The sequence below is a fragment of the Rosa chinensis genome, chromosome 4 (genome assembly GCF_002994745.2).
Source record: "Rosa chinensis cultivar Old Blush chromosome 4, RchiOBHm-V2, whole genome shotgun sequence".
NCBI lineage: Eukaryota > Viridiplantae > Streptophyta > Magnoliopsida > Rosales > Rosaceae > Rosa > Rosa chinensis.
In genome coordinates, this window is record NC_037091.1 from 18,748,712 (window position 1) to 18,767,048 (window position 18,337).

The 18,337-nt window shown below is 36.8% G+C and overlaps 2 protein-coding genes across 3 annotated transcripts; one reads left to right on the plus strand and one right to left on the minus strand.

The window, feature by feature from the left end:
- The first annotated feature begins 870 nt into the window (after window positions 1-870).
- Window positions 871-4,691, plus strand: LOC112200999 (nifU-like protein 3, chloroplastic). The gene is made up of 4 exons (XM_024342003.2): window positions 871-969; window positions 1,068-1,185; window positions 3,926-4,224; window positions 4,340-4,691. The coding sequence occupies exons 1-4, from the start codon at window positions 871-873 to the stop codon at window positions 4,529-4,531; spliced, it is 708 nt and encodes a 235-aa protein (XP_024197771.1). The 3' UTR covers window positions 4,532-4,691.
- Window positions 4,692-7,835: 3,144 nt separating this feature from the next.
- Window positions 7,836-11,399, minus strand: LOC112200914. 2 transcript variants are annotated; one of them, XM_024341925.2, is made up of 3 exons: window positions 11,171-11,399; window positions 10,873-11,046; window positions 7,836-8,318 (listed from the first exon to the last, which is right to left on the minus strand). In XM_024341925.2, the coding sequence occupies exons 1-3, from the start codon at window positions 11,320-11,322 to the stop codon at window positions 8,069-8,071; spliced, it is 576 nt and encodes a 191-aa protein (XP_024197693.1). In that variant the 5' UTR covers window positions 11,323-11,399; the 3' UTR covers window positions 7,836-8,068. The 2 variants fall into 2 exon arrangements, with proteins under 2 accessions (XP_024197693.1, XP_024197692.1); XM_024341924.2 differs by having other exon boundaries at window positions 10,873-11,061; window positions 11,171-11,394.
- Window positions 11,400-18,337: the final 6,938 nt, after the last annotated feature.

The window sequence follows — 18,337 nt, forward strand, 5'->3', positions numbered from 1 at the left end:
CATATATCGCACAAAGTTATTTTACAATCAGCAACAACAAGCACTTCTAAAGATTGAAGTGAATCAAATCAGATCAGAAGATAATATAGCGGACTTATTTACTAAGTCGTTACCTAAATCCACCTTCGAGAAACATGTGAGAAGCATTGGATTAAGAAAGTTATCCGAACTCCCATGATTGTAGCAATCAGGGGGAGATATGATGTCTGCATGTTCGATCTCGAAGAGTGAAGGACGTGTTGTGCTCTTTTTGTCCTTCGACCAGGGTTATTTTTGTCCCACATGGTTTTTGTTACCTGGCAAGGTTTTTAGTGAGGCAACGATCCAAGCGTCATCACCAAGTTTGAGCGGCACAAGGAGGAGTGTTGAAGGATGTCGACATAATGTGTGCCTCTACAAACTAGGGTTTAGAGTTGTAATAGGAAAGTTTTCTAGGTATTCAATTGTATTCGGATTATCTTTTGTGTACCTTGTAACTCTCTATATAAGGGCTCCTATTATCAATAATAAATACAATTACAATTCTCCTACAACAAGGATAAGCATGATTGGCTCCGATATTTTATTTTTTTTGATATGGGGCTTTCTTCATATTGATTTTCACGACCGTAGTTATATAACTCTACATGTATATGGGGAAAATGGAAAATAATACACGTAGTGAAACTGCAGGGTTTGTGCGTTTAGCAAAAGTGCAGCTCGCGCATTTCTATCCACAGAACTACAGAATGGTGTGTTCCATTCTAGTTTGTCTATTATTTGCAGCCAATCAAATATTGGTTCTCTCTATCAAAATTCCCCCCATCACTCTCCCTCTCCAATAACCAGAAAGCAATTGAGAAGACGAAAGCTTCCAGTTGTCTGAATTCAATGGTGGGTGCATTCTCACCAAAGACAACACAAACGACCACTGCTCTGTTTAACCCATCGTCTGAAAGAACTTCAACTTCTCATTTCTCACTCTCCAAGGTTAACACTGATTCCTCAGTTTCATTGATTCATTCTTTTAACGTACAACTACAATATCTCTTAGCTCATTAATTATGGGTTTTCTTTGTTGCGTGTAGAACTCAGTTGTAGATGCCAGTGGATTTTCTTCAAACCAAACTTGTTTTCTCAGAGGTCAGTTCTGTAGCAGACATTTTGTTGGGTTTTACTGCAAACCTGCTCGAAGAAAACAACCAGGTATTTATGAGTATATATCAATTATAATGTTTCTCTAATTCTGAGTCCTCTATGCAAATGGTACTACTGGGATTTTCTGCTGTTTCTGTCTAATAGGAAAGGACTTTACTTGGGAGACAATTACAATTTGCAATGACCCTTATTCTTCGAGTCAAATTTTAGTTTGTTCCCTAATGTTTTCACATTTTATAAATGTTAAAACTTTGTTTATTCTGATCGTGAGTCAAGCAAATTGCAATGACCCTTATATTTGTCAACAATTTACAAGCTTTAGGTTATACATTGATCAAATCGAAACATCATGGATCAAACTGAAGATTGAGTTAAGCTATGCAAGTGCAAACTGTGATTGACTTTAATTTGTTTAGAAGGAACGGTGCAATGATGGTAAATCCTTAGAGAAGTCCTACCCCAGCTGGTTTGAATTGTGATATTGGATTTATGTTTCAATTCTACAGAAACAATTGAAAGAGCATCATGTATCGTTGTTTTGAAAACATGTAGGGAAGAAAAATAATAAAACTTAAAATCGTAAAGGCTTGGCTGATGTGAGTTACAGCATGAAACATGATATTGAAGCTTTAATCTCTGTTCTTAAGGCTGCATTTAGATTTCATGGCATTGAAATCTTAGTAATAGCTAGAATAATTTACCAGTAGACAACTAGACATGCTTGAGATGAATAAAAAAGTTAGATGCATATTTCCACCAATTCAACTGCAATTGGTTTGCGGTGACCTACATGGAGGCATAAGTCGTCTAGGAAATCCATATATCCCATAACATTAGCCAACAATTTCAGTGAGGTAACTGAAAATGGCTCAGATGGAAAAACACAGAGTAACGGTAGGGCGCCAAGGGTCTTTCATGGCAATTGTGATGAAATGGTCAGGCTAAGATATTGGTGTGAGGAATTAAGGAGCTTGGAGCGAGAGGACATGATATGTCAACATAAGAAGTTGACATTCTCTAAAATCACCCTCGCCTACTAGGCAACATAAATAGGGAAGAAACTGTTACATTGCAGTGATTAGGATTAGACTGACAATGATAGCTTGGCTTGTACTAACTGTCACAATTAAAACAACTACCCTTATTCTCCGCTCTTACAATCTATTGCTGTCAGATGTCCCACTAGAATTTTTTGTTAGGAAATTCCTGCAACTTATTTTCAAGAATGAAAGCAATACAGGTTCAGAATCCAAATCCAAATCCAATGATGACATCCTCTCCTATTTATTCTAAGATTCTGAATGCAACCTAATTCATTCATTTGAGTCAAATTTTAATTTGTTCTCTAATGTTTGAATTTGATCAATGTATAGCCCAGTGTGTCCACGTTTGCGAAATGTTAAATTATTGTCAAACGTGTTCATGAGTCAGTCAGATCATATCTGCCTGACTTCAATTGGGTTCACTTAGCATTCTGATCAACAATGTGCAAGCTTTAGGTTGTACACTGATCAAATTTAAGCTTCATGGATCAAATTGAAGATTTACCCAAGCTATACAACAGGAAAGTGTAGTTTACTCTTACAAAAAGCCCTAGCAACTGCTGTGATGGTGATTGGATATCCGTTTGATTTCATAATCTGGATATACATTTCAATTCAAAAGCATTATGTATCATTGCTTTCTATGGAAGAAAATTAATAAAACTATGATCTTAAAGGATTGCTTGATGAGAGTTACATCATGAAACATGACATTTAGGTTTTAATTGCTGGTTCTCTACCTCATCTCTTCAAATACAGGAGCTTTACTAAAGTCATAAGGATGCATTTAGATTTCATGGGATTGGAATCTAGTAATAGTAGCATATCTTTCCAATAGAGATGCTTGAAATGAATGAAAGAGCTCGATAAATACTATCGACCTATCCAGCTGCAATTGGTTTGGTTTACATATACAAATACCTTTCTAAACTAGGATACCTACAAATCCATAACATCAGCCAACAAACTCAGTGAGGTAACTGACAATAGATCGAATGGAGCAGAGAAGCAAGGTAAGGGTAATGGTCCTTGTTTCAGTTGCAATGGAAGTGCATGCCAAGTTGTCGTTGTAAGAAACTAGTCAGGATTGATGGCATCCATGAGATGCGAAATGTCAATGTGGAAGAAGATAACAGTCTCAAAATGTCAACCTTGACAACATTGGAAGTTTGGAACATTGAAAGGGAAAAATTATTATCAATGCTGTGATTATGTATAGGGTCTGATAACTTCATCTCGGCATGTAATTTTTAGGAACTCATGTATTTTCATTTCAAGAATGGAAGGAATACAAAGGATCCAAATCAGATGATGATATCCATCTCTATTTCGTCCAAGATTCTAAATGCAATCTATTTATATGAATATACATGCAGTTAAATTGACTTCTTTTTGTTTTTCATTTAACTGGTGCAAAGTGGTAGTGCATCTAGATGTATAAGTTTGTAAGGAAATAGGAAACTCTCCTAGGAAAGAACATGGATAGATTTATAATAGAATTTGGGAATGACCAAGTAAGAGAAACCACCATTATATTCATATGTTGCTGTAGAAGAAGTCTAATATACTGATACATGAATACTAGATAACTAATGAACTCTTACATGAACCCAAGGATTTATAAACCATTACTGATACATGAACCAATAAAGAACTTGTGATAATGATTTAAATGAATAGAATTTATGACTTCCAGGTTAGCCCTCTTTTCCATAATTAGAAGTACTTCATCCTTCATCATGCAGGGCATGTTGTTTCTCCAAACTGTGTTCTTCCTTTAACCGAAGAAAATGTGGAGAGAGTATTGGATGAGGTACGACCTGGCTTGATGGCAGATGGAGGGAATGTGGCACTACATGAGATAGATGGCCTTGTTGTGGTATTAAAACTACAAGGAGCTTGTGGATCATGTCCAAGCTCGACTATGACACTAAAGATGGGAATCGAAACTCGCCTGCGTGATAAAATACCAGAGATTATGGAAGTGGAGCAGATTCTGGACACTGAGACGGGCCTTGAGCTCAATGAGGAAAATGTCGAAATGGTTAGACAAATATTAAAATCCAACAAATCCTAACATGCAAATATATCTATATCATCTTCACAAACTCCATGCAATGTTTGTTTTAAAGCCTAATGTTCAGCGTCCATCTTTTCAGCTTCTTGCCGAGATTAGGCCATATCTGGCTGGCACAGGAGGTGGAATTCTGGAGCTTTTAGAGATCAAAGACTACATTGTCAAAGTTCGGTTAAGTGGACCAGCAGCTGGGGTCATGACAGTTCGTGTTGCTCTAACTCAGAAACTGAGAGAAAAAATACCTGTAATAGCAGCTGTGCAGCTGATAGAATGATAGAAGACATCAAATGTAAATTTATTGTGAATTTATGATGCAGAGAATGGATTGTTCGGCACATTTTCTTTAGGGTATGAATTTATCATCCAAACCTGAATATGGTACATTTTAGTAACTAGCTTCTCTATAACATACAAACATAATATGAAGTTTTTTCTTTGGTCAATGTCTTGGAGACTTGAAACTTGAACAGTTGAGAAACTAAAATCTCACGATTACTTACAGTATGCACATGTTACAACAGAAACCGTGGAATATTATTACATAATGCTATTTTATAGTAGAACAGGATGGCTCCTCATATATCTTGTAGCCTGACGAACATGTACTGCTTATTTTATATCATAGTAAATATAAGCTCTCCGGTAATAGTAATCATCATCTTCTTTGTCTCGTGATCTGTTGAACCTCCTTCCAACTGCAGCAATGGCAACAAAGAAACACGGCACTAGTTAAAAGTTGGAAGCCACCACCAATGCCACACTGAAACACTCAGGTGAAAAATGAAAATTGACCTACCCTCCCACCGAATGAAAAGTTAGATTTTAAACATCTCATTTATCATTTAAGGTTAACACTGTTAACACTAATTCTCAGTTTCATTAATTCATTCTTTTTTGTGCAACTAATTTCTCTTAGCTCATTTGTTCTAAATTTTTTGGGGTTTTCATTTTGTTTGTAGAAATCGATCGTAGTTGCCAGTGGATTTTCTTCCAAGAAAACTTCTTTTCTCAGAGGTCAATTCTGTAGCAGACACTATGTTGGCTTTCATCACGAATCTACTCAAAGAAAACAACCAGGTATTTATGAGTATATATCAATTTTCATGCTTCTCTAATTCTTACTCCTCTATGGTCGGATGGCAGATGGAGGGAATGTACTACTACTGCTACTACTACTCTACTATAACTACTAGATGAGACAGATTGCCTTGTTGTGGTTTAGAAACTACAGGGTCTTGAGCTCGATGAGAAAAACGTCAACAATGTTACATAAATCAAAATACCCAATGAATCTGAATATCCGATCACATGTAGAATATTCTTCACCAATGTCATGCAAAGGGTTTGTTGTAGAGCTCAGTTTCCAGGTCCATCTGATATTAGGCCATCATATATCTGGCTGGAACAGGCAGAATCCTGGATTTTGTAGAGATCAAAGAAGACATCATCAAAGTTTGGTTAAGTGCACCAGCAGCTGGGGTCATGTCAGCTAGTGGTTCTCAAACTCAAAAGTTGATGGAAAGAACCTGTTATTGTGGTTGTGCATGCAGCTGGTAGAATGATAAATATTGCCATCAAATGTAAGTCTATTGTAAATTTGTGATGCAGAGAATAGACAGTTGTTTGGCATATTTTCTTTAGGGGATAAGTATAATAATCTACACTTGAATAGCAATTCCCATTAAACATCTTTCCTACCTAGAACACAAGGTGGAACCATTCCCAGAACCCAATTCATATATGGGAAGATTCCTGAGAGTAATTTGTATATTGAAGATAAAGAACTTGGTTCTCCAACTGCTGTGTCACTTTGTCAATTGACCACTGAATACTCAAAGCTTTAGCTGTTAAACATCTAGCAAGAAATCTGACAAGGCATATCAACTAACATTCAGGAGGCACATCCATTTAAGCATACAAATACGCAAGTGCAGCGCACCGCCTACAATCTTGCCTTATGCAAATGCAGCTGATGGGGATGAGATGTCAAGGAAAAGCTTAAATACTTGAGAACCAGTAAACAATCCAATCATGCTGATCATGCATAAGTAATAGTAATAATAAATCATAACCAAAGTGATTGATGCACATCAGACCTATCTTGCATTTCAACCTGAAAGTCTTCAAGTTGATAATTTCTCTTACCAGGTCCAGTGCTTATATAAATTTTCAAAACTTCTTTACTAGAGACCAATTTGAATCACAAAAAGAACTTGGAAAGTTCAAGATCGTTTAGCTTAAAGTAATTACATTTGCCACAGAGAAGCCTAAAAGTAGCAGAAGAACTTGTTTCACAGCTTATCTAGCTCTTTAGAATTTGTAACTTGCCTGTGTCAAAAAAAGATTATCAAATATTCAAATTTGACAACCAATTAATGGATCAACATCTACTTATGAAACCAAAAACCCACTAAAAATGTATTGATCTGAAATTCTCTGGTCTGCTCATTAACTAGCATATGATTGTATGACTCAAACCAGTAATGGTGATGTTTGGCTACGACCTAGTTTGGCTAGCAAACAGGCTCTTTTGCTTGTGATGCGCAGCGTGCCAACACCGTGGGGTGCAAATCGTCTAGAGCTGGCTATCCCGGACCTGACTTCTCTTCAAGCTTGTGGACAAGGAGAGTACCAACCTCGTCACAAGGTTCTTGTCTATGCCTTACGGATAAGGACTTTGGTTGAGATCTATTCCATCACAATATTGATACTTAGTTTTGTATACTAAGTAGAGAAATAATTGGGAAGGAGGAGAAAGCACAAAGGTTGCTAAGGCGTTACCCTAGCTTCTCTACATCGAGACAGTCCTCGACGATCTCGACATCAAGACGGTCCTTGACAATCTCTGGGTTCAACATGCGTTGAGGTTGCTCCGGAGGTGGCTTTGATAATCTGTGCGATTAGTTGAATGATTGTGTGCAGTGTTTCCCTTGAAATCTGGTATATACACCTAGACTTTCGGTAATTCCTTGTTGTAGAAGGATTATTGAATGATAGATTCATATTTGGTCTTCGATGCTCGAATCGCATGAGGGCTCGTTTTCCTTATAAATTCCGGCACGGGCAAAGTTGTAACCCATAACCATAGTAGACTCATTTTTGGGCCGCAGATATTGGCCCGGAAATACTAAATACTTCTAAGGATCCAGCCAAAATTACTTTTGGGCTCAAACATGTGAATCATCTAAATGAAATAGTAACTGAGAATGACTCAAAACCAAAGTGATTGCTAGACATCAGACCTTTTCCCCACCTGAAAAAAAAACCCCTCCGTCCTCAAATTGAACAATTCTCTTACCAGCATTAACAATTTCTCTAAGAAAATTTAGGGTGAAGAGAATGCCCCAGGCAAGGAATTTGCAAGAAAATAAACTTTCCGGAAGAAATGTTTGAGAAATATCTGATAATATAGGAAGCCCTTCATGGAACACTACACTAGTACACTTCCCCACAATGCAATCTATTAGGAGCTTTGAGTCCCCATCCGCATCAATTTTAATGAAGCCATTTCTGCAGAGCCAAAAGATGCCCCTCACACAAAGCCAGACAAAGGTCTAAGACTTGGATCCTAAACACTAAACCCTGATTGGAAGTTTTAATGGATCATAGGTCTGGGGTCGCCTCTCAAGAGGTGACGACAAATTACACCCACACATACATACCTAAATGATTATGTTACATTAATAACCGTAGAAAATAAAGATTACATGATGCTACTATATTTACCAGCAGGATGGCTACTCAAAATGTATCGTAGCCATTGAAGTACAACATTTACTGTTCACTGAATGCTAACAATATAAGTTATCTTTTAATAGTAATCATCATCTTCTTCGTCTCTTGAAGCGTTGAATCTCCTTGCCACGGCAGCAATTGCACCAAGAAACACAGCAATAGCTAACAGTTGGAAGCCGCCACCAATGCCAACGACAACACCAGGACCTGGGGCGAAAAATGAAAATGGAGACCAACCCCACCCACCAAAGAATGGTGATCCATAACCATATCCATAACCACCGACTAATGGCGGAGCAACAGGAGGATTGATGTAAATATTGGTCCTACAAAATTGTACAGATTACAAAAGGAAGTCAGCAATCCAAGAATCATGTCAAAATATTATATAAAATTATAGATTACATTAAGATGGCAAAAGATGGTTGATCACTTGATCTCATCCTCTGCTGTGAGAATATGAAAGTCTTGTAACTAACAACAGATATCTAATTCCGAAATTGTAGATGCAAGTCCTCTTGAATCATATTCATAACCTCAAGGTTATGTTCTTAAACAATTACTAGGACCCAAGTTGTGCATTGGAACATATGTCTTCAGAGAATCAGCATTATGTCCTAATAAAGCTATTCACTAGTCCACAACTTGTGAGAGGGTTTGTATCTTGAAGATTAAAGAATTTGGTCCCAAGTGCTTAGTAACTTTTTGAACTACCGAACACTCAAAGAGAAGGAATGGATTAGCAATTGGACAATTATATACCAACTAACATGTCAGACATATAAATGCCAGATACTGCCTAGGATCGTGCAATATGCATATTGATGCAGTGGATGGGGATGAGAGGTCGAACAAAAGCTTTGATACCATGTTAGACAATGATTGTATACAAAAGCTCAAGTGCTTAGGAACCGGTTAATAATCCAATACGTTTATCATCTCAGGGTAATAATATTAATAACTGAAAACCAAAGTGATTGTTCCACATCAGACCTATCATGATTTTCTCTTTGAACCAGAAAAAGAAGCCATCAGTCCTCAAGGTGATCACTTCTCTTATCAGTGCTTTACTAGTATTGAAAAATTCTTCAAAAGGCCAATTTGAAATAAGAACTGTGAAAAGTTCAGGAGCAATCCCTTCTGGTATAGGACTAATTTAAGTCAAGTCAATTACATTTGTAGCAGTTGAGGTCTAAAATCTTGGACAGAAGAACTTGTTTCACATCTTATCTATAGCTCATTCGAATTTGTAACTAACCTATGTCTCAGAAGCCTTAAAATCCCTATCAAACTGACCACCAATTAATGGATATCAATTAAGAAACAAAACTCAAGAAAAAAAAAATGTACTGATCAATGAAACTCTTGTTTTCTCTATGGACCATTATATCAATAGTAAATACTTCATATCACTAGCTTCAACAACCAACCTGGTAATCAATAGTAGGCAATAATCTCAATTACCAACATCTTTTGGCACATTTTCTTCAGGGTATAAATATAACTAATCATCTACATATAGTACATCACTGTTAACTAGCTTCTCAGTTGGTTAAAATAAAACAAGAAACAACAACAACAATAGCCTCTTACTAATCTTTTCTCTTTATACCGTTGATGCCCTTCTTTTACTCCTGCTAGATGATCAAATACAGTGTTTTGATAGTTCCATAATCTCTGAGTGAAGGTCTAAGATATATGTACTAAATTGAAAATGTTTTATTTTGTAGGTCCAGGGTTGAATCAATGGAAAATGATAAAACTTAATGAATCACTGACTTCTAATAACATGCAAAATTGTAGATGCCAGTCCTTTTGAAAGACACTCGTAACCTTGAGGTTAAGTTCTTATGCAGTTCCTAGAACTCAAGTCATATATGGGAAGATAAGTCTTAAGAGAATTAAAATTATGTACTAGTCTACAACTTCTGACAGGGTTTGTATCTTAAACATTAATGAATATGGTCCTCCAAGAGCTGAGTGCCTTTGTGAACCACTGAACACTGGAAGCTTTAAATGTTAATGAATGGGTTAGCATTCTGACAATGCATTGTCAGCTAACATATTTGCAGACACATCCTTCATTTAGAGCAGAGAAACATACAAGTCCCACACAACACCTCTAATCTTGCACTATGAAAATGCAGCGGATGGAAGTTGGAGGTTGAATAGAAGTTTATAAACCATGTTAGACAATGACCGGACGTTAAAGCTCAACTGATTTGGGAAACAGTAAACAATCGAACAATGTTGATTATCTGAGGGTAATAGTACTACTCAAGGTGATTGTTACACACAAAACCTATCTTCTTATTCTTTGTTGTCCTGAAAAAGAAGCCCTTAGTACTTCAATGGATATTCAAAGATTCTTCAATAGAAGCTAATTCTAATTACTGAACTTGAAAAGTTTAAGAGCAATCCCTTCTGATACAGGGCTAAAATTCAATAAAAGCAAATACAGTTGCCACAGTAAAGCCTAAAGCATTGGATTCTCCAGTAGCAGATGAACTTATTTCACAGCTTATGAATAGCTCATTAGAATGTGTAAACCACCAACAATGCCTACAGCCTTGGTAAAAGCATAAAAAACACTACCAAATTAGAATACCAGTTAGTGGATCAACATCTAATTACAAAAACAAACTGGATATTACAATTATTTGGGACACTCCCATTTTTTTTTTTTTTAATAGGGGACACTCCCATTTTCCAACTCAAGAAACTGAAACTCTCATCTCTGCTCAATAGCTAGCATATGAAGCCACAACATTAGTAAGCCTTTAAAACCAATACTAGGCATACTCTTTTAATCATCACAACCATTTGGCCCAATTAAATCACTGAAGTAGTCATATCCAAACTTGCATAGCATTTATTTACCTGGAATTGTTATTGATCCTAGGGGAGGAAGGCCGAGGAGCCGAAGACCGGAACGCCTGTCCACCTACTCTGCCACCACTCTTGGCAGCTGAAGCATCTTGAACAGAGCCCAGAGTCAACACACCAGCTGCCAATGTCACCATTGCCAACTTTGCAAATTGGTTCTCATTCTTTCTGGGAATTTCATTACTACATAACACAAAATCATATCAAATTAAACAGCAACTAGAACAAGAATCAAGCTTGAAAAACAAAAACCCAGTTCAATAAACCAACTACTTTTAGTATATACAAGTACCTGGAAAGACCTTTCTGATGATCATCATCTGATGAGGAGCTTCTTTTGCATGAGATAGTGTATGGTGAAGTGAAGAACTTGGTTTTGGGTTTGTGGGTTTGTGGAATGAGAGCGTTTGCAAGAAAGCTCTGTTGGGATGAGGCCACAGACATGGTTACTAGTTTTCTGGGCTCTGAAAATTGTCAGGTCTTTCTGTTTTTGCTGTTAAGACTTCATTTCTGACACTACTGTTCATCCTTTTCCATGATTGCAGCACCACCACGTGGCATGATAATAAGAAGATTGAGCACATTTTGGGTGACATTGTCAACAAGGCGAAAAAGTTTTTGAGTATCAATTAAATCGTTTAGCCAAAGCCAAAATTACGATCAGCAAATGAAGTTTTTTTTTTTTTTTTTTAAATTTAAAAATGAAGTATTCTTTTGGGTTTTTGTCTATTTATCCTATTTTTAGAGTTTTTTTCCCACTTACCCTATTAAGTTTTTTTTTAATTATCTCTTACTCAAAGCATTCTAAGAAAATCTTCCCTAATACCCCATAATTTTTTTTTAATACCATTTTACCCTCACCCATGTGTTATTTAGAAGGAGAGAAAAAAAAATGGAAGAGAGAGAAACTATAGGAGACTTCGCCGGATTCCGGTCACCTGTTGTTGGATTCCCGTCACCGGGCGCCAGATTCCAATCACCGGCCGCCGGATTCTGTCATCGATCTTCGGATTCTGGTCACCGGCCGTCGCCAACCAGACTTTCCTGAAAACCTCACCGAAAATCTTCAAAGAGGTCGTCGGAGATCTCATAGGTCACCAAAATATTTATTGCCCCCTAATAGAAGTCTATTGAGGGGCAGTAGAGGTCTATTGGGGGCAATAAAAGTCTATTGGGGAGCAATAGACGTCTCAATCACTGAAATGAGAACTAATCTTCCTAAAATTAGATAAATAAAACTTCTGATTGAAGAAAAAAACGAAGAGATTACATCAATTCAAAAAGTTTATTGCTCCATAATAGACTTTTAATAAACCAGTATTGCCCCCAACAGGCCTTTATTGCCCTCCAATAGAACTTTTTTTTTCTGTTTTTTTTTTTTAGCCTTTTGACCCGATTTCAAGAAAAAAATTAAAATAAAAAAAATGATTTGGGCACCCAAACAATGCTCTAGGCACCCAAAAAAAAACCATTTTAGCCACAAAAAAAAATACAGCCTGAATGACTGCATCCGAGCTTGACCTGGAGCAAAACCCAAACGGAACTACTGGCACTTGGAGCTTCGGATTTGGATTTGGATCTGAATATGGAGACGCAGATCAAAGAGACGAGGAGAAATGGATCCGAATATCGAGACACAGGAGAAAGCTCCGATCTTACGTTGTGTAGTCTCCGTCAAGTTTCTTCGCCGCCGAAGAAAAGCTCGGCCACCTAAGCCACTAGCTGCAAAGAAAGATCCAAGCTCCGACGGCGGCCTGGGCCTGGGCGAGCCAAGCGCTGGTGACGATGCTGTGGTGGGCAGCTCGGGTCGGGTAGTAGGCGCAGTCGACATCGAGGCTTTGTAGGGCGGGGGGAGAGAGGGAGGGAATTTCAATCAGGAGGAGGGAGGGAGAGAGAGGGAGTTTCAGATTGGGAGGAGAGAGATTGATGTTGATGATGGCAGTGATTGTAATTCTTTAATTGATTTGAGGGTAAAATGGTCATTTAATGTAGGAACAATAATATGTTGTTGAGGTAAGTGAGATAATTTTTGCTTATTTTGGTACTTTGGGTCAAGGACCCAATTGGACATTTCTTAAGTTCACTCTTTAGGTGAATGAATATATTCACCCTCTATTGCGATTAACGCATAATAATTTTATAATAAATTTGTGATTTTATAAATCCAACCATTCATATTGTATAACGTAATACAAAGATTAATTCTGTAAAAAATCAATTAAATTAAAGACCTTTTAGTTATTCATTTCTATGAAATACATGGATGGTTCATCATAGTAGTAGTAAGTGTTGTTAGAACGATCCATTTGTTTGATTCAATTGGATAATTAAACGATTTCTGATTCGATTGATTTTTTTATAGAGATAGTTTTTAAAGGCTAATTTAAGATATGGACTGTTGAATTATAAATTTATTAAGTAACATCATGTTAATCGATAATGGGGGTGAATATGCTCATTCAACCTATGAGTGAACATAAGAATTGTCATTTTTTGGTAGAAATGAAGTGATTAGTATGGCTACACAGAGTCACCGTTAAGAAAATACATACACTAGATCCCAAATCTCCAAAAATAAAAAAAATGTCATACATATTCGATTTGATGTTAATTTTTTTTTAATGTTACTTTTCAATTTTTTTGTTTTTGTTTTTATTTTGTTTTTTTTTTTTTTTTGGCATCTATTGCATTGTACTCCCTTTATTTAATAGAGATCGAAATCTTTCACTAAAACGAAAAAAAAAAAAAAAAAAACTAACCAACAATATTGTAACCACATCGGCACATCCTTTCCAATATCAATTTAAAACCATTATTTTGTACAATAATAGATTACTTATAAGTTATAATGGCGAGGACATTACTTTTATTCTTCAAAACCATATATGTTACTGACATTACATATAATATTACGATTATTATCAAACTTCTTTTCTAAAAACAGCTCATATGTACGCAAGATAACTATGTTGTTGAAGAAAAAAAAAAACAACAACAACCATTGGCGGGCCTATATAGATCTTAGGGGGGCTGCTGCCCTCACTAAATTTTTTATATTTCTTTATCTATCAACTATCAAAATCAAATGTATTAGTTTTTTTCGAAAAACCTATGGTTTTCTCTCTGTCCCTCGCAAGAGGGTTCTCTCGACGGCGGCGGTCTTGCGTTTGAGATAGAGGAGGGGGCTTCTCCTCTCTTTCGTCTTTTCTTCGAAGGTGACAGCTGGCTTGCTCAGCGTTCCATCGTGTTTATAGGCTATGGTCTCTTGCTCTTGGCTGTTTTTGCAGATGGAGATTGCGGGATTGGAGATCGGAAGCCCGATTTGGTGTTGGATTGTTTCAAAACCTGTGATCCTTAGATTGGGAGGATTGGGGAAGGGTTGAAGCGGGGTCGGTTCGGTTGAAGACGTCCGGCGATAGTAAGCAGACTGCCATTGGTGACGGGATTGGTGGGATCCGGATTGGATGGATCTTTTTTCTCCATTCGATGGAGGTGACGGATCTTTTTAAGTGTTGGACGGTAGCGGTGCTAGTTTGGTAAATTGGTCATGGCAATCTTCTAGCGGAGGTGGAAACTGGTCGTGGTATTCTACTCTTGCCGGCAACAATGATCATGAGTGCTATGACATGTTCTGGCCTGAGTAGACTTGTTTTGGAGGCTGGAGAGGCGGCTCTAGTTCCAGAAGTAGGATGGGTGTTGATCATGGCGTTCGAGGTCGCGGCAGCAGTGATCAAGATGGCGGCGGGGGCGGAGGTGCCCAAGTTGATTGTAATTTTTCTAGGGTTTGTGTTGAATAGTTGTCTTGGGCCTGGATCTGGGCTTGGTTGGGAGTCCTTGTTTGGGTTTCCTATTCCTGGGCTTGGTGGGCCTGTTGAGATTGTTTAATTTTGGAAGGGATGGAAGGTGACTTGTCATCTTCCATTCTTAGCATTTAGTTTCTTTAATAGGTCACAAAGTTCACATTCTCTGAGGGTTCATTTTGCCATTTGCTTTTGAGATTGTTGATATTTGTTTGAAATAAAGGTGTGTTATCTTCCTTAAAAGGTGGGAGTACTGGAAGTGGCCTAAGGCTTGGTTTTGTCATAGAATAGGTGTTTAGGGTTTCCTAAGGAACGATTCTTTCTGTCAACTCCATAGGGGTGTTTCGTTTTTGTATTGTTTGCTGAATCTATATAATGGGCTGATCTCTTGTTATCAAAAATAAAAATTATCAAAATCAATATCCCCAAATCTTAATGATTTTCGCCTCCACTATCTCCCTTCGCTTAGTTTATGTAAGGATTATACTTCCATAGGAATAAAGTCATGAATTTGCCACTGACGACAACAACAAAATACTTCATGACACCACCGTCTTCTACCTTCAACTATGAAGCATATGAGGGATTGAGGATATTAATGGATTCAGTTGCGTGACACCTTATTCTCCTTGTTTAGTGTTGCTAGGAACTTATGCCACCGGAGCTCAAAAACAACATTTACTCCTTTCAAAAGAAAAGTACATTATCGTGGATACTTGGTGGAATAGCTCCAACCTACATATAATTCATGCAATTAATATTAGCAAATATGATTAAGATCATTACATGTGATAGGAACTATTTACATGTATAAAATTCAGATTCATGAAGAGAGTACTTATTATAAATAAATATACCTCTGGTAAATCATTAATCCGATATTTGAATTATCTGTGTGCATCAAGCTCTTCAGATCTGACATCATATTCCTCCTAATCTTGATCTATAGATGCCTCACCATTCTTCATAATAGAATTCGATCTTAACGATAGATTAGAGAAACTCGAAGAATTGGTGGTTGTATTACACATAAAAAATATTGTTTGGTTTATTTATAGTGATAAAGTGGAGGATTCTAGAACGGTTGTTTTTAACAAAATCATAGGTTTAAAATCTGTGAGCGGGATTAGATTTTGATAGGTCTTATTCGGTTTACGTGACGTCTAATTTAGGTTAGGAAAGTGCATCATATTCTTCAATAAAATCATTTTTATTGTAACTATTGTACCAACTGAAGAGATATTAGAGCATTTTTAGCAAACTCTATTTTGGCTTCTTAGCTATTTTGGAGAGCATGTTTAGCTTTTTATATATTTTAGCAGTTGCACCAGACTTCTAAATGGCCCTCTATTATAACTTTTAGCTATCTCGCTCCTAAATATAGAGAGCGAGATGATCCTCTCTATAATTTAAAACATTTGACTTATTTTATGTAATTTATAAATATATTTAAACTATTTAATCTTCATTTAAAAAATAATATAAATTCAAAACTAGTTAAAATATAGAGCACTGATGCAGACGTATTTATAAAGTAGCTAGCCAAAATGACTTTTTAGCCACTTTAGCTAAAATTTGACTCAAAAATGGCTAGCATTGCTAAAGATGCTCTAAAGCGTAACTTGTGTGCACAGAGTTAATAGTAAATTGGTTTACATTGACGGTTGGGACAACACCGTTCAAGTGTCAATACAAGCGAAGAGAATTATAAAAAATAATAAACTATTAGACTAATTCTAGTTTAGTTCCGTGAACTTTACCCTGTGTTATTCCATAGTCTTTCAATTTCATCAGTTATATCGACCTATATACTTAGAGCAAGTTCACTCGATGGGTTGCTGGGTCAGTGCACTATTCACTACTTTTTTATTCTTGTTTCCACCCGTTGGGTCTGAGTTACTAGGTCAAGATATTGTTCATTAAATATTCTATTAATTTAATTCTTGCAAATGAGAAATATATTATGTAAATTGTTAGCCCCAAAAAAAATTAATGAGCCAAGCTGAGATCGTAGGAAACTATTTGACAATCTCGATAATTCTTAAGGTGCTCAAGAATATATTTTGAAATTTCTTACAAGGTAAAATCTTCAATATTCTAAGAGTCTGATAATAAAGTACACGATGCAACGAGTCTGTGGAAATTTTCAGAGAATTTTTTGGACACCCGAACTATTTATTTTGAATTTATGAAGTTTGGGTACTATGGTAATTCTTTTTTTTTTTTTTTAGAATGTATGGTAATTCATTTTAAATAAAAAGAAAAATATGCGATTGCAATCTAGGCTGTTGAAAATAACCACCGCTTCATCGAAAGCCGTCCAAAATCATTTCAAAGAGACTATATAAGGGTGTAGATCATATTGGACGCTCCAAATCGCCATACATGCTTTGGAACTTGCGACCCGTTTCTCCAACCTGACTACCTGATAAAGTGACCCAATCTGAACTTCGCCGTCCGGCTACCTCAGGGTGGCGCACAGGTACTGTTCGGTTTGTCTCGCTGTCGCGAACATGCCTCTAATTGCAGTGCAGCCATACATTGATCGACAAAGAGGTATTGAAGCCCGAAAGCTTAGGGTTTTCCAGCTGTTCTTTGACAAATTCTAGCTACTACGACCATTATTGGCTATGCATGACGTAAGGAAATCCTTCTATTCTTCATGTTTTATGTTATTGTATAATCAGTTTTGAGTTTTGATTAGGTTTTGATGAATTGTCGTTTTGGGTGTCGTTGGCCATCTCGAAGATTGTTGTTCAATGTAGTTTTTGCTGGTGTCAACCATGATCAGGCTTGGGCGATGCTGGAGGCCAGTTGCTCTAGGTTACTCTCTAGGTCAATTTGGTGACCTACAAACTGACTTGGTTTAACTAGTCTTCAGGCCTTTTTTTTTTTTTTACCGGTGGAAAGTGAAAATCATCAATTTTGAGACCAGTCACAATTGAGACCACTGAACTTGCTCTTACCAATTTAATTAGTCTTTCTCTTCCATTAACCATTTTGTCAAATAATTGTTATATGTTGATGTAGTCTCAATGGGTCCCACTTTTGAAATTGTCGAATGATATGAAAATCCAAGTCAGCTCAAGTGCTGATGTATCATCCAATGGGATCCATTTGATTACTTGATGGCTTTCATCGATAAAAACAAAAATTGAACAAAACCAAAGCAACAATAGTTTTTGAAATTTTGACGTATTGATGAAACTATTTGTGTTCAACCAAATAGACTTAGAAACAAACATCTGTTTTAGGAAAACTGAAATTGGGAGAGAATTGAGTCATGCTTTCATTGATAATATGGGTCTCTTTATATAGAGGATTACAAGCATATAATCAGAGTTGTACATGGAAACATAATCGTACAATGATTAGATATCTACAAATATCTCCGAGAATATCTCTAACATTAACCATATTACAACTTGCACAAATAACCTAGAGTTTGAACCAGACACATATATTGGATTTACTTGAACACTCCCTCTTGTGTCGCCCAAATGTGGTGCTCCTCTCGTTGCCTCGTCAAAAACCTTGCCGAGTAACAAAAACTCAGTGGGATAAAAATAATCTCAGTCAAAGGAGAAAAAGAGTACAACACACCCTTCACGTTTCAAGACCAAACATGTAGACATCTCCCCCTGATGTCTGCATCTCCC